Genomic DNA, 14,925 nt, shown 5'->3' with positions numbered 1-14,925 from the left:
AATGTGTCTCCCCCTCCTTGCGGGCACAAGTCGATATTCAATCTCATTTGTGACACTCAGCAACCTTTGCAGGAAGGCAAGGTGAGAAACACAAGGCAAACCAATGGAGAGAAGCAGGTGTGATGGGAGGGGTCCAGCGCTGCTTGCACCCCACTCAAGCTCCAGGCAAGGAAACATGTAAATGGAGAGTTACTCTCATCTACCTCCAAAGCATCAATTCAGCCTTTAAACAAACAGCAACGCCCAGTATATGATGCCCACCCGAGTGCCTTTGTTACTTCCACTTTGCACAGCACCCCCATGCTGCTGGCAAGCAATACACCAATGAACCCAAACCTGCTACAAAACATCCTCCCCATCCAGCCACTTTTTGGCTCTTGTTTTACCCTGATGCTGAGTCTACACTACAGAGGGCCATCGAGCTAAGGGTGTGTCTACACTGCACCTTTTTTCTGGAATAACAGCCTTTTCCCAAGCCTGTGAGTGGGAGGGGGCCCGGATCTCTACAGCCTGTGCCAGGCCCCCCCATTAACCTGCTGGGCCATGCTGCTCGGAGAGAAGGCTGGGAGAAGGGGCGGACCTGCCCCCACACTCACTGGCAGAAGGAAGTGGAGCAACGACGCTGGAAGCCGGCTGAGTGGAATGGGCTGGGGCCAGGTTACACCACTTCCCCTCACTAGTCACTGTGGGTGGGACCCCCTGCTGCCAGCTCCAGGCTCCCACTAGTCCCCTGGGCTTCCCTCAGCCCTGCAGAGCCCCCCAAAGCATGGGGATCAAGATGCTTGTTTGGGCACATGACCCGTTGTTCCCTCTCCCCTCTCCCTCGCCTTTGATGTGGTGAGCTGGTGGCAGATGCTCTCACGTCATTCCCGTCGGCACCTCGCATTCTGGTGGAGTGCTGGAATCAACAGAAGCACCCCCAACGGGCAATTTATCATGTTTAGCATGGCCCGGTGCCCGCCGACCCGGCAGGTAGCATAGCCGTGGCCTTTGGATAGCTCAGAAGCTCTTTGGAACACAGACACACTGCACCTAGCACAATGGGTCCTGGCCCAGGTCTACAGCTCCGAGGTGCTACCCCAGAACAAGCATCCACAATCCCACTCGCTGCTTCTCACTCCCATTGTGTTTTCCTGAGCTGACAGACTTTCAAACTGAAAACATCTTAACCGGATCCAGCAAGCCACGAAACATGCATTTTAAGGAAAGGAGACAGCAGTAGGGGAATCGAATCTGTTCTAGCATCGACACCTGAGTCATAATTGGGGTGCATTCGCTCCACTCCTTCATTAAGGATAATTAGACCAAATGGCTCATTAACTATCTACGGAATGCATCCTTCTAACTTGCTTTTAGGACATCTGGCTCCGAGTGATGCCCTGGGATTTGCAAAGCCCTTGTTTCCTGTGCACCCCACCACACCACTGGCTGGAGTTCTGGCCTATAAATACCAACCTCCTGCCAGCAACGCAGGGAACTTGGATCAAAGACACAAACGGCAGAGGGAAACTACAGGGTGAGGTTTCCTGAAACGCTCTGCGTGACCTCAGTGTGCTCCCGTGGAAGTTAATGGGTTAAACTCCTACTGACTTGGAAGGCAGCTGGCAGCATGGAAAATCCCACCCTAAACACACAGTTAAATGATCCAAGCCGAGAAACACCTTTGCATTCAAACCTGGCTCTGCATGCCAGACCAATTGTTATCTCCCTGCTCTGCTCTCTGCCTGCTCCCTCACCTCCCAGGCCTGCTTCGCTTTCACACCACACAGCGCCCATCTACTCCTTCGCTCGCGTCCTCTCTCGGACATTAGGGACAGTCCTCCCCTTCCTGCAAGCCCACGCATTCCATTTATCCTGCAGCCGCCTCGGCACACAGTGGCAAGGCCCTTGAAGCAGGGCCCCCATCTTCTATCTGGCACAAAACGCCCTGTCCATTCCAACGCTAGAATAATAAAATACATAATCCAGTCCACATGCTGACGGGCGCCCACCATTTGAGCTTCCCAGTCCGAGTGCGTGTCTGTGTGGTAAAGGCCCCTTCTAGGGCCGTGGTGGGCGACCCGCGGCCCATTGGGGTTCTGCGTGGGGCCCAGGAGACGTTTTATTTACCATTGTGCATGCGCAGGGTTGTCAGGTTCTGCCGGTTGTGTAGGTTTTTCCCTACTGGTATTACAAAAGTGATAGGGTGGTTAAACACTGGAATAAATTGCCTAGGGAGGTTGTGGAATCTCCATCTCTGGAGATATTTAAGAGCAGTTAGACAGACACCTGTCAGCGATGATCTAGATGGTGCTTGGTCCTGCCGTGAGGGCAGGAGACTGGACGTGATGACCTCTCGAGGTCCCTTCCAGTTCTAGTGTTCTATGATCCTACGACATGCCCGCAAAGTAAGGGTCCTGAAGTGAGGTGTGGGCTGATTGCACACAACATGGACGGCGAGAGTCGGGCGCTCCCTCTGCAGCCAATCACAGTGCTGCTACAGTTCCATCGGCCACCCTGCAAATTCTAGGCACGCAAGCGCTATTGGCAAAACGACCCTGTCCCAGGAGACTGCCTTGGTTGCCACAGTCTTGCAGCCTATTAAGATGAAGGAGGCCACTCACGTGGCCTACTCACTGGCTTCGCTGACCTAGGGACTGGTTTTGGAAAAGCTCCTGCATCTCCACGGCTCCCCTTTCTGTTTCCAATGATTTTCTCCCTTCAGCAGTGATGTGACAACCAGAGAACATAAACCCGACCTAGGCAGCAGGACGAATACATGGAAATGGAAGTAGGCATATTCACCACTGATATCAAGTGACAATACTTCTCCCTTCCCTTCCTCAGAGGGAAAACAACTGGCCGATAGAAGTTAGTTCGGCAGAATTTTGGAAACATCTGGGGGCAGCTTCCCCCCAGTGTGGCCAGTTAAACGAGGAAGAGACAAGACAAGCCCCAAGACTGTTATTCTGCCCTTGAAAATGGCCACCCTGGTGTTCGACTAAGAAGCACAGGAGGGACTCAGAGGAAACGCGGGCTGAGAGGCAGCAAGAGAGGGGAAACGGTTAAACAGAGAAGACAGGAGATGGAGGGACAGAAGGAGGGAGACAAGGTATAAGTCCGGTTCATAGAAGGACGACTCCAAGGGGACCTAATTGCCATGCTAACGCTTTGCTGTGTGGGTGTCCTGGACTATAAACACAGCCTGTCTCCAGTTCCCAAGAGGAGAGGGAGCATTTGGACAGTCTCTGAGCAGCAGCGTGGGGGAGAGAGGAGGGACTATGAAAAGATAACAACGGGATAACAGGTGGCAGGTGTCTTCTAAAAAAACAACCCTGAATCTGTAAAACTCTGCATCATCAGTTTGCACATCCAGGCCTGCTACTAGCTGCTAGCACAGGGGTGGACAATAATTTCTTACCAGGGGCCACTTCAGAAATTTTTGAAGTGGTCCCAAGCTGCAACGGATGAGGTGGAAGGGGCGGGGCCAGGATACTACCCTGTTTCCCCACTGGCAGGGAAGCGTGTGAAGTCTTTGCGCCCCACCCCAGACCATCCTCCTAGGTGCCCATGCCCCTGGTGGTGGGAGGAAACTTTGCACCCTTCCCCTTCTGTCCCCAAGACAATCAGGGCTTGGGGACAGGGTAGCGTGCCAAGTCTCCTTTTGCCCTGCCAGGAGCATCTGGCGCTTCTAAGTGCCACGTGCTCCTGGCAGGGCAGGGCGGAGGAAAGTTTGTGTGCTTCCCTCTGTCCCCAGGCCCTGATTGGGCTGGGGAAGGGGGAGTGGCAGGGCCTCCATGGACCGGATCTAAGGTTGCCAGATGGCCTAACCAAAAATACCGAGGAAAACACCGGGGAAAAAATTCTCTTGAGGGTTGGGAAAAAGGGGGAGACCAAAGTTGTTGCGCCAAAAAAAAAATAAATAAAAAATAAAACAGCATTAAACAGCATGGCCCTTTCAGTGTGTGCAGAGTCAGAATAGGGATAGGAACAGGGGAAAGGCAGAATCATAGACTACTAGGCCTGGAAGGGACCTCGAGAGGTCACCGAGTCCAAGCCCCTGCCCTCATGGCAGGACCCATCTAGACCATCCCTGATAGACATTTATCTAACCTACTCTTAAATATCTCCAGAGATGGAGATTCCATAACCTCCCTAGGCAATTTATTCCAGTGTTTGCCCACCCTGACAGTTAGGAACTTTTTCCTAATGTCCAACCTAAACCTCCCTTGCTGCAGTTTAAGCCCATTGCTTCTTGTTCTATCCTCAGAGGCCAGGAAGAACAAGTTTTCTCCCTCCTCCTTGTAACACCCTTTTAGCTACCTGAAAACCGCTGTCATGTCCCCTCTCAATCCCCTTAAAAGTTGAGCACTAAGACCCAGGGATGGCATTGCTTCCCCTTGGTCTCTAGGATTTTTGCCGGCAGCCATTTTATTTTTTTGATCAAGCCAGAACGCAGCTTCCCTGCGGAACCTGGTAAGCAGGGGGATGGGGGGTGTCGGGGATCTGGGGGGAAGCCGGGGGCTGGGCCCAGTTGCCGAGTGTGTGGTAGGGTTGCCAGGTGTCCGGTATTTTTGCCTCCTGACAGGGAAAAACAGAAAATATTGGTCATTTTAGGTGTCCAGTATTTACTGAATTTTTTTTTTACCGGACAGGAGGTAAAAATACTGGACCTGGCAACCCTACCCAGATAAACCCACTTGGTGGGCTGGATCCAGCCCGCGAAGGCCCTTTTGCCCAACCCTGTTCTAGTTTAAGCATGTACAATGACCTATGCCAGGACTACTCAACTTTGGATGCCCCGGGGGCCACAATGATACTCACAGCACATGCCGAGGGCCGCAACTGAAGTGTGGTTGCATGTACATACAAATATATGCAAATAGCTTCTTCACACTGACAGGCATGAATACAAAGATTAAGGCAAGACTACACAACACGCAGGCCCCATTTAAGTCAGTTCCACTGATAGTAATAAAATGCAATATTTACCCCATTTCCACCCATATGACAGCACTTTTAATGAGCAAGGACAGTCCAGGAATTTAACTACTAAAATGAATATCAACAGAAGACCATTAGAGAGACTCCTTTTTTGTTTTGGCTCCCCCCCTGCAGGCCCCGTATTAAGTCCCGCGTAAACCCAAACCGCACCATGGGCCGCAAACAGATGGACTGTGGGCCGTGTGTTGAGTAGCCCTGCCCTATGCGCATATACACTTAGAGGGCAGGTGGAAGGCAGTTGGCAATTTGGGCCCAATTTGGTCTAAGCCACCCTCACGTAAGGGATCTGCAAGGGGAGGTTCTTGCTCATCCTCAGGTGCACACGGGCATCAAAGGCACATGCAGCTATCTGGGATGGGGCCTCAGAGTATGTCCCATGGACAAAACCTGGAGCAGTACGAGTGAGTGTGTATCCTCAAGTACCAACGGCTAGACCCACTTGTCACGCACCTTTGTTGGTCCAGAAGTGGTGTGACCACGAAGAGAACTCTGAACATTTCTCCTAGCTCTCAGTGTTACACTCTACCTCGCCACCTCAGCCCCCAATGCCTAAAGATCCCCCAGTTGGCCTCCCTTTCATCTCCACACAAGGACGCACATCCCAGCCATCATCCTTTTACAAAAGCCAAGCTGAATGCGACTTTCTTTGGGCCATGAAGACAAGGCGCTCTAAACCGGCCAGCAGAGTTGTCACCAATGAGAAAACCACACTGGCCCCAGACACGCGCAAAACCCAGGCCCAAGTGTGCCCGACTCTGTCGTGACCACAGCACATGGGGAGCTCCCTCTGCTCCTAGTCTCCTTGCATGACAGCCCAAAAGGTGGCTGCTGGGACCCCAGAGCCAGCCAGCCCTGCAGTGTAACATTCAACATGACATTTTGCAATTGCCAATTATACAACGTGGCATCCGAACCCAGCGGCTCTTGCTTACCTCTGTGCCGGTTAGTAGTCTTGTCAAACATAAGCATAGCGTCCTCCACCTGCAAGACACAAGACGAGAATGTTAGCACACTCGCTACGAGGCGGATTATGGCAGACAAACAAATCAAGTATGGGAGAGGCAAAGTTGGGATAGTAGCAGGGTAATTTCAGGTGCGGCAGGCCCCATGGATCCATCCCATCTCAGTTCCTTTGCGTTGGAGTCAGCTCTTTCTTTTGGAAGCCTGCCACTTTCAACACAAAGCTTAGCTGCCATTTGATCTTGGAGGGAAAATGCCACTTTCAAAGTTTATTGCCCTAAAAAGCACAAACATCCAAGGAGCTATTTTTCCTCCCTTCTTCTTCTGAGGCAGCTGGAGAGAGATAAGCAAGGGCCCCAGAGTCACTGATGCAAATCAAGCCCAGGACTTCTCCAGCAGTCATTGCTGTTCTGGATGGGAATTAGAAGATTAAAAAAAAAATGGGGGGGGGGGAGAGGAGAATCTGGTCAGCCAAAAAGGTATCCAGAGGTTTTCAAGAGGCCTTTTGAAAAGCAACAGGAGGAAGGGAGGGGGCAGAGGCTTTTAATTTGCATCAGGTTTGACATTTCCACTTCAGAAGAGAGGGCTGCCTGATGAAATGTATTGAAGTGCAACAAAATCACTTTCAAGTTTCATTACTCTTTGCATGATTTATTCCACCTACATTTAATCTGTGCCGCCACACCTAAATTTTACACTTATTTTTGACTGAGGCTGTGTGGGGATTTCTTTTTCAATATATTGTATTTTTAAAGGTTCAGAGACTCCCAGGAGCCTGGTACACTCTCATGGAGAAAAGCCTATAGAATTTATCAGGTAATTAGAACCTTTCAATAGACGGTTTAACTACTATTTAATGAAGAATTTGATCTCTGCTTTAGAAGACATGTTGGTGAAAAAACAGAATGGCACAAAAAAAAAAACCCAACGCAACCACCACCAAACGTACAAACTCAAAGCCACAGCGTGGATCTCATTCTTTTTTCAACTCTTTTTTTTTTTAAATACTTTCTACAGTTGGGTTCATAGTGTTGTACACTACAGAGGATCCCTCCCCCCAATAAAACAATTAAACGACATATTATTTACCCATTCATTTTACACAAAGTGATTTCTTTGAAGAATCACTCAGCAACGGCACCCACCCTGTAAAAATTACCCATGCAGGTGAGGCAGTTACATGCTGGTCCCTGAGGAGAGCTCCATTTTAGCATGCACATTAACCACTTCAGACTTTGCAGGGCAGTAGCCTAATCTTGGGGAGTGATTAAAACACGCTGGACCTGTCCATGTTACGGTGCTGGAGGCAGTTTCTGCGATGCAGTATAAACTGCAGCACAATAGATCCTTAAACAGTGCTTAGACTCCTTTTAAACCCCATTTCAGCTAACACTGTCCTCATCAGTTTGCACCCATGTGTTAGAAGCAGCCTGCGCTGGAGGGATATACCATCCTCCCTTCATTCTGATTAATCGTTTATCCGCTGTGTGGGTGAGACCTAAACCACCAACACAATTAGAATCCAAACTAAATAAAGTACATTGTTGTGCCACCCACATTCCCTTTCCTTGGCCCAGAAACAAAACCCACATCCAGACAGAGGTGTCAGTACGTTCAAAGAGAGTAAGGACAATCTCCCATCATTCATCTGTGCTCTGGGATTACGGGTCGATTAGTGATTGTTAAAATTCTTCAAGGCCTCCAGCACACTGGGGTCAGAATCACATTGAGCCGCTAGCCCCATTCCTTTAAACAACTCGCCTTTCTCTTTTCTTCAGCTGGAACAGCGGTGGGCTGGAAGGGGCTGCATGCAGCTCATCAGAATTCTCTGTGTGGCCTGCAAGATAGTTTGGTTTGCCGTTGCCCACGCGCAGGGTTGCCAGACTCGGCGGGTTTTTGTCCACATAGCTTTTTCCTACCGGTGTTACTGAAGTGACACGCATGCAAAGCCAGGGCACATGACGTGAGGTGCATGCCAACTGCATACCGCACTGACGGCAAGAACCGGGCGCTCGCTCTGCATCCGACCCCAGCGCTGCTACGGTTCAGCCGGCACAGCCCCAGTTTCAAGGTACGCCAGTGCCTTTGGCAAAACTGCCCTACCCCAGAGACTGTCTTGCAACAATCTTGCAACTCACTGAGATGAAGGAGTGCCGCTCGTGCAGCCCACTCATTAACCTAGGTTGCCCGCTGCTGATCTGAAACCACCATGAGCAACCCCAGAGGCAAACTATATGCTGACCACTCCTGTGCCAATCAGCCTACAGTCCAGCTTCATGACCCTTCTTACCACAAAATCTTTGTCCAAAATCCCAGCCCCAACAGAGGGTCCCCCAAGGCTTATGTGAACTATAAATACAAGATAAACCACTTGACCCGCCACTACTGTCTTCTGATCCAGATCAGGGATGTTAAATATCGGTTAATTAAATAGTCAAGTAGCCTCATGAATTCTTAGTCGACTATTCTATAGTCCCTGGCGACGGGGCCAGCAGCAGCGCGGGGTGCCAGGTGGGAGCAAGTCCACGAGGGGAGCTGGGTTAAAAACCAGCTCCTCTTGCAGACCCGCTGCTTGTCTTCAGTGCTGCTGCCCCAGAGCGGGGGTCTGAGCTCCCGGACCTGATGCAAACTGGAACTGAGCTGGGCTGCCTGCCTGCCCAGCTCCGAATACACTTAAAATGCAGAGATACAGCAGGGGTAGGTCCTAGTCCGGCCACAAGCTAGGAGTGAGCCAGGCTGCTAAAAATTTACTGGTGAGGGAGAGGGGGGCAGAATGCATGTAGTTTATAGCATTAAACTATCAGGTATTGCTTATCAGTTAATCGACTACACTATTACATCCCTAATCCAGATGCAATCTAATCGGAACGTGCAATGTGCAAGGATTCTCTTGACTGTAAGCAGGCCAGATGCATCAATCCCCGACCAGCAGTGTCATTATAAAGTACAGGGATGTGAACAGCTGTGGACTCCCGAATCCCATGCTGAGTTTCTCTGGCCAGAGGCGCCTCTAACCCAGAGCATGGTTCTCTGGCCTGCTGCGGCAGCTAGACCAAAACACAGGCTAAAGTTTATATTGTTTGAAGACTGCTTTGGTAGCTAGGAAACAAAGAGCTGAACAAACAGGTGCCAAAAAGACATCGCTCTGCAGCACTCATCGACAAGGGGAGGCAACCTGTGTCCAAAGGGAAAGCAATGCACAGGGTGACGCGGATCCTTCTACACTTCTTCATCCATGCCCCCAGATGACAGCATTAAGCTAATTAGCACAGTGCTGGTGTCCATGCGGTTAATTTCCCAAATTCCCCCATCATTATCGAACAACAGTTTCCTAGGGACATTAGAAATACTCATCCTTGTTTTTAGAGTTGTAGGGAAAAAATAATGCATCCGCCCCGTACTCCTTTCTCCCCATCTCCACTAAAATTACCAGGAGGGACAAGAACTGGACTGGAGCAGTGCAAATGGAAGTTTTCTTTTTGGGTGAGTGGCACATTGAAAAGAAAACACAATTGTTTAGAGTCAAACTGAAAAGTTTTAAAACAAATCATTTCAGCTTAAATGAAATATGGGTTGAGCCTCTCTAGTCCCGCACCCTCAGGAGGTGACTGGTGTCGAACCAGAGAATTTGCTGGTCTACGGGAGGTCAGTATTGTTTGGCAGTATCACTAGCACTTCCACTGCTTCTTGGGCTTAGGCAGCACAGAACACAGAGAGCCAGGACTGGTGGCTGTAAACAAACTTTACAGGGCCACGGAAAACTTGACTGCACCCATAGACATCCAGCTAACTAACATCATGCTGAACGATGGATGTTGCCAGACCAGAGAGTGCTAGACTAGAGAGGTTTAGCCTGCATATATGTTTAATTTCAGGCACTTTTTAATGCTTTTTTTTTTTTTTACAGGTCACCTTAAAAAAAAAAATTCTTTTGAACCGAAATATCAAAATGTTTCCATTTTTCATGCTTTTCAAATAAACCAAAATAGTTCATTAAAAACTGACATGAATTAGTGACACGGTTTGGTTTTGCTGAACCTGCATTCTTCTCAAAAAAAAAAATTGCCTGTGCAAAATTTCATTCCCCTCTGATCCTGACTTCCTGGTTGCTGTGGGACTGAGGGCTTGCCTACACTTACAGAGCTGCAGCTGTGCTTCAGTGGTGCTGAGGAAAGCTGCTACTTATGCCAAGGAGAGAGCTTCTCAAATTATCACAGCATGCGGTCTGAGAAGGCGTAGTTATGTTGTAGGCAGAAGCCCTCCTCTCTACACCAGGAGTTAGGTGGTATAACTGTGTTGCTCATGGGTGTGGAAGTTCAACACACAGAAGTCTGTAGTGTAAACAAGGGCTAAGGTAAGTCTTATTAGGGAGGATTTCAATAGACTGAAACCTGAGCTGCGGCTCTCAACAGCCTTTTCTTTCCTTCCCTGTGGATCACAGGAGTGGCAACCACCCTAGGCGTTAGCCCATTGGACAATCACAGACTCCAATCACAGCCCAAATCCCAGTGAGGGAAGAGGGATGGTCTTGGAATTGGATTATCTCAGGAGATGTATATGTAGTTCCTGGTTCCGCTATGCCCTTCCTGCGTGCCTTGGGGAGAAACATGTCAACTCTTCGTTCTTTAGTTCCCCGTCTGTCAAACGGAGATTGATGATGTGTGTTCTCTCACCCTCCGAGTGACTTCCGTGGGAGTTAGGCGCCTAATCACCTTTATTGATCTAGTCCAAAGCTCTTTGGGGAAAGGACTGTCTCTTTCTAAGTCTTCATACCACAATGGGACCTCATGGGGATTAAATCCTTATGAGGATTTAATGGGCAAATAAATAATAGTAACACCGAGACCTCCCGAACAAAGCTGGGGGAGATTTCGGCCCATGTGAGCTCAGCCATCTTGGTGAGATTTGCGCTTTGTCCACACTGGGAGGAGGACTACAAAAGTTTTAGCTCAAAATCAAAGCCATAAAGGAGAGGTACAGCTCCAGGGTTCAACTCTGAAATCCTGCAGAATCCAAGCAGGTGAAGTAAGTCTGAGAGCACTTCCAATTTTGACCAGCTTCTGGTTAAAATATAACCTTAAAAAGCAGCAGGGTGGTTTCAAGCCAGCTGGTGCACTTTCAGCAATGCCTAATTGGTTATCTTTTCTGTTTCCTAAGGTCAGAACATTTTATCTCCGTCTCTGCCCTTTCTGAGTTAACCCCACCCCAACATTATTTTTAGGGCAGCCATTGTAACAGAAGAATAGCCTCTCTCCTCCATAGTCCGGTGACACAATAGGACTTCTCAACGACTTCTGAATAGATAAAGTGCAATGGTGAAAGAGAAATTCTATTAGCACTTTACAAAATAAAACATCTAAGAGCCAGTTAGACAAGGGAGAGGGGGAAAAAATCAATATGGATAAGGCTGCACATTTAGAAAAACTTTTCACCAGTTGCAAAAGTAAAAAGGAAGAGGGGGAGGTAGAAGGAATGGGAGGGAGGAAACTTATTAATTCAGAAAACCCATCAATGCTATGGAAATCTGGCAGAACAGCAAGAACTGAAACTAGAAGAATTTGAATATACAAAGGGCTGAATAGAATGAAAAAAAAAACCCCACACTACTTCACATACACAGCTTGTTTCTCACGGTTCTCTGTGAATCAAACACAGGATTGTTTAAGTCTCCATCAAGGAGAAATAAGGGACACAGTAAAGGTAAAAGTGGCAAACCTGGTAGTAAGCAAATTGATCTCTCTCTCTTTCAGCAGGGCAAAAAATAAAAGATCTGCACAAATGAAACTCGCGTAGGCGTGGTTGCTATGGCCAATAAAGAGCCACAAGTTAATGCTTTGGTTTGCCCTGGGATTTCTCCTGTTTGACTCTCTTGGGGGTGGCTGGATGCTGCAAATTTTCCAGGTCTCATTTAAAAACATGAAACATTCATTTACCCTAAAAGTAGGGAAGTTTGTCTAGTGGTGGGAGGTGAGACCAGACGACAGGACTTCTAGCTTCTATTATTGGCCTCGATCCTGATTCGCTGTGTGACCCCATTCATTGTTCTGAGCTCATCAGAAGTACATGTGACAGAGGGCTAATGTAACAGAACTGTAATAAAATTCGCTAAGGCCCTCACTTTTTTTCGTGTCCTGTAACCCTTGTGTAACCCAGTAATGAGTGCGGAAGTGACGTGGGGGGGGGGGGGGGGGGGAGCAAGGGGCCAGCAGCTAGCCGGGCCAGAGCCTCTGGGCAGCCCAGGGAATTAGGAGTCTCTCTGAGGAAGGCACGGGCCCGCCTCTTGCACTCACTGCCATGCTGCAGAGGGGCACAGTTGGGAGAGCAGAACAGGCTGGGGCTGGGTTGCTCTGCTTCCCCCCTACCCTGCTTCCATTGAGTGTAGGGGACACAATGCCTGCTACTGGCGCTAGGCCAACCACTAGTTCTCAAGGTTGTGATGATCTGGGGAGGGACTTGGGGAAGAGGTGGGAGTGGAGCAGCGACAGGGAGGGGCAGAGAAGAGACAGAAACAGGCAGGGCAGGGGAGGCTAAAGTGGAAAGGGGTGTTCCAACTCCCCTCCCTCCTGACTAGGGGTGGTCCCGGGAGGAGTAGGGTTGCCAGATGGTTTAACTAAAAATACTGAACACTCCCCACCCCAAAAAAAAACCACCAGGGAAAAAATTCTGTTGAGAAAAATAAAAGGGGGGGGGGGGAGAGAGAGACCAAAGTTGTTGAGGAAAAAAAAAAAGGACTTTGAGAGTTAAGAAAAAAAAGTAAAAAAAAAAAAAAAAAAAAGTGTGACCCCTTTAAGAAACGCTTTTGAGGCTTTTTGGCTCTAACAGGCTGCTCTGCGCCAGGCCAGAAGGCTCCCCTTCAGAACCGGGTAAGCACCCGGGATTTTTGCCTCCTGACCGGAAAAAAAAGAAATCAGCAAATATCAGACATTTTAGGTGTCCGGTATTTTCTGAATTTTTTTCTCCAGACAGGAGATGAAACTACTGGACTATCCAGTTCAATACCAGACACCTGGCAACCCTAGGGAGTCCTCACATGTCTAGTCTCTCTCTACCCCCGGGTCCCTCCTCACCTGTTACCCCGGGATCAGTGTCTATTTCATTGCCCTCAACTACAGAGCCTGGATCTTTAGCTCAAGCTGTACAAACTAATGACTGTAGGTACAGACATCCCCAGTTCAATCCCTGGGTTCAGTCAAGTGCCTATCACACAAAGACTCTCTTTGGGTGCCAGTGGGAAACACCACACGCAAGGACACACAATTGAAATGGTACAAGTGTTCAACGCTCTGCAGGGCTTTTGTTGTGAAGTAAACCAGGCCACCTGCCTGCACAGAGCAAGCCAGAACTCAGTTCGAGCCTGCATCTACACTGCACAACACAAGCTTTTGTGCTTAACTCAGGTTTTGCCGTGTAGATGTATCCTGAGACTGTAAAAGTTCCTAAGCCCCTCACCTGAAACTACCTGCACCATCTCCTTCATGTTTACATCTAGGGACTGTTAGCTTGGCATTTCAGTTGATCTCAAAAGCTGTGGAGCAAGGAGGCCTTGCTCTTACTGTCTGCTCTGAGAGAGGAAGAGGGAACCTTTTTACTGTGGAGAACCTGAAGGAGAGATTCTTAATCAATGCCGGGAAGGGGGTGGAGCGTGGACGGAGCATTTATTTAGCAAGGGAGTTTTAGGAAGCAAGAAGTTTGGGGAAAAGCAGATAGAAATCCAGGCAGGAAAAAGAGCACAGCTCAAAACAGCACAGGTTATTAAGAGGCCAGAAAGTTGGGCCAACTGAAGGCATCTCAAGGGCTGTTAAGAATAACACATTTGCCCAATTTGCTGTGGGTAGGTGTAAGGCTGTTAAATTGCATTTAATCAACTAATTGACTAGTTGATGGAATTTCCATCGACTAGTCGATAAACGGGGGACACTGCAGAGCCACAGCGGGGTCAGTTCCTGGATCTCAGCGCTAACTCAGTTGCAGCTCTGCTTTTAAAATATATTAAGAGCCAGGAAGCTTTTAATACATTTACAAGGCTGAAGCACAGGGGGGAAGAGAGGGGACCACACGGCACAAGTCGGGACAGCTGATTCCTAGCTCATGCCTGGTCCTCGCTGCTGTGCTTCAGCCGTTTAAATGTATTAAGAGCCGGCTGGCCCTTAATACATTTAAAAACCAGAAGTGCAGCGTCCGGGCCCCCACTACACCTCCCCTGCCCCCTACGGGGATGGTGCTGAGGGGAACCGGCTTTTAAGCCAGCTCCCCTAGCAGTGGCTCCCCCTCCGCACCCAAGGGGGGTGAAGCGGCTAGTTGCGTCACTACTTGACTATCCGATAGTCGACTGGTTGCTTACATCCCTAGGTAGGTGTCTAGGGAATGTAGACGGGTGCCCTTCCTGGAAGGCACTAGGGATGTCAGTCTAAATTAGGCTTCTTTCTCATCTCCCCAACAGGGTTGCGAGGCACCAGGGAGAAGCCAGGCTTTCGCCAAGCCTCTGGCTTTCTACCAGAATGCCCGGCTGATAAGGGACCCTGGCAGCTTCAGTCAACACAGCCGTCCGGGCCACTCGAAGTCCAGTTGGCTACAGCAGCCAGCTCCATGCAGCTCCTGGAAGTGGCTGGGTCCTAGGTGCCTGAGCAGCCAAGGAAGTTCCGTGCCCTGCCCCTGCCCGCAATGCAAGCACTGCCCTGAGTACAGGCTCCGCAGTGCCCATTGGCTAGGGACCACGGCCAGGGAAGCTTGGGGGGCACCTGTGGGCACAGTGTACAGAGCCCCCAGGCCCTTCTGCCTAAGAGCCAGAAGGACATGGCAGCCACTTCCAGGAGCCACCTGGCTAAGCGCCACCTGGAACCCACACCCAAACCTTCTCCTGCACCCTTATTCCCTCCTAGAGCCTGCACTCCCCACTTCCCATAGTCCCCTTCCTGCACCCAACCTCTTACCCCAGCCTGGAGCCCCCTCCTGCATCCGGAACACCGCATTTCTGGCCTCACC

The 14,925-nt window shown here is 49.6% G+C and overlaps 1 protein-coding gene across 23 annotated transcripts in view; it reads right to left on the bottom strand.

Annotated features, from left to right (window-relative positions):
- MSI2 (musashi RNA binding protein 2) overlaps window positions 1-14,925 on the bottom strand; it is a 468,712-nt gene that overhangs the window by 211,779 nt on the left and 242,008 nt on the right. For all 23 annotated transcript variants that reach the window (XM_075904806.2, XM_075904805.2, XM_075904808.2 and 20 more), the window contains one exon: window positions 5,916-5,964. In XM_075904806.2, the coding sequence (XP_075760921.1) occupies window positions 5,916-5,964 (49 nt within the window). The remainder of the gene's footprint in view (window positions 1-5,915; window positions 5,965-14,925) is intronic.

Source organism: Pelodiscus sinensis, chromosome 21, assembly GCF_052426305.1.
Source record: "Pelodiscus sinensis isolate ZL-2025 chromosome 21, ASM5242630v1, whole genome shotgun sequence".
NCBI lineage: Eukaryota > Metazoa > Chordata > Testudines > Trionychidae > Pelodiscus > Pelodiscus sinensis.
Note: the sequence above shows the minus strand (reverse complement) of the source record. Positions and strands in the feature narration are given on the sequence as shown.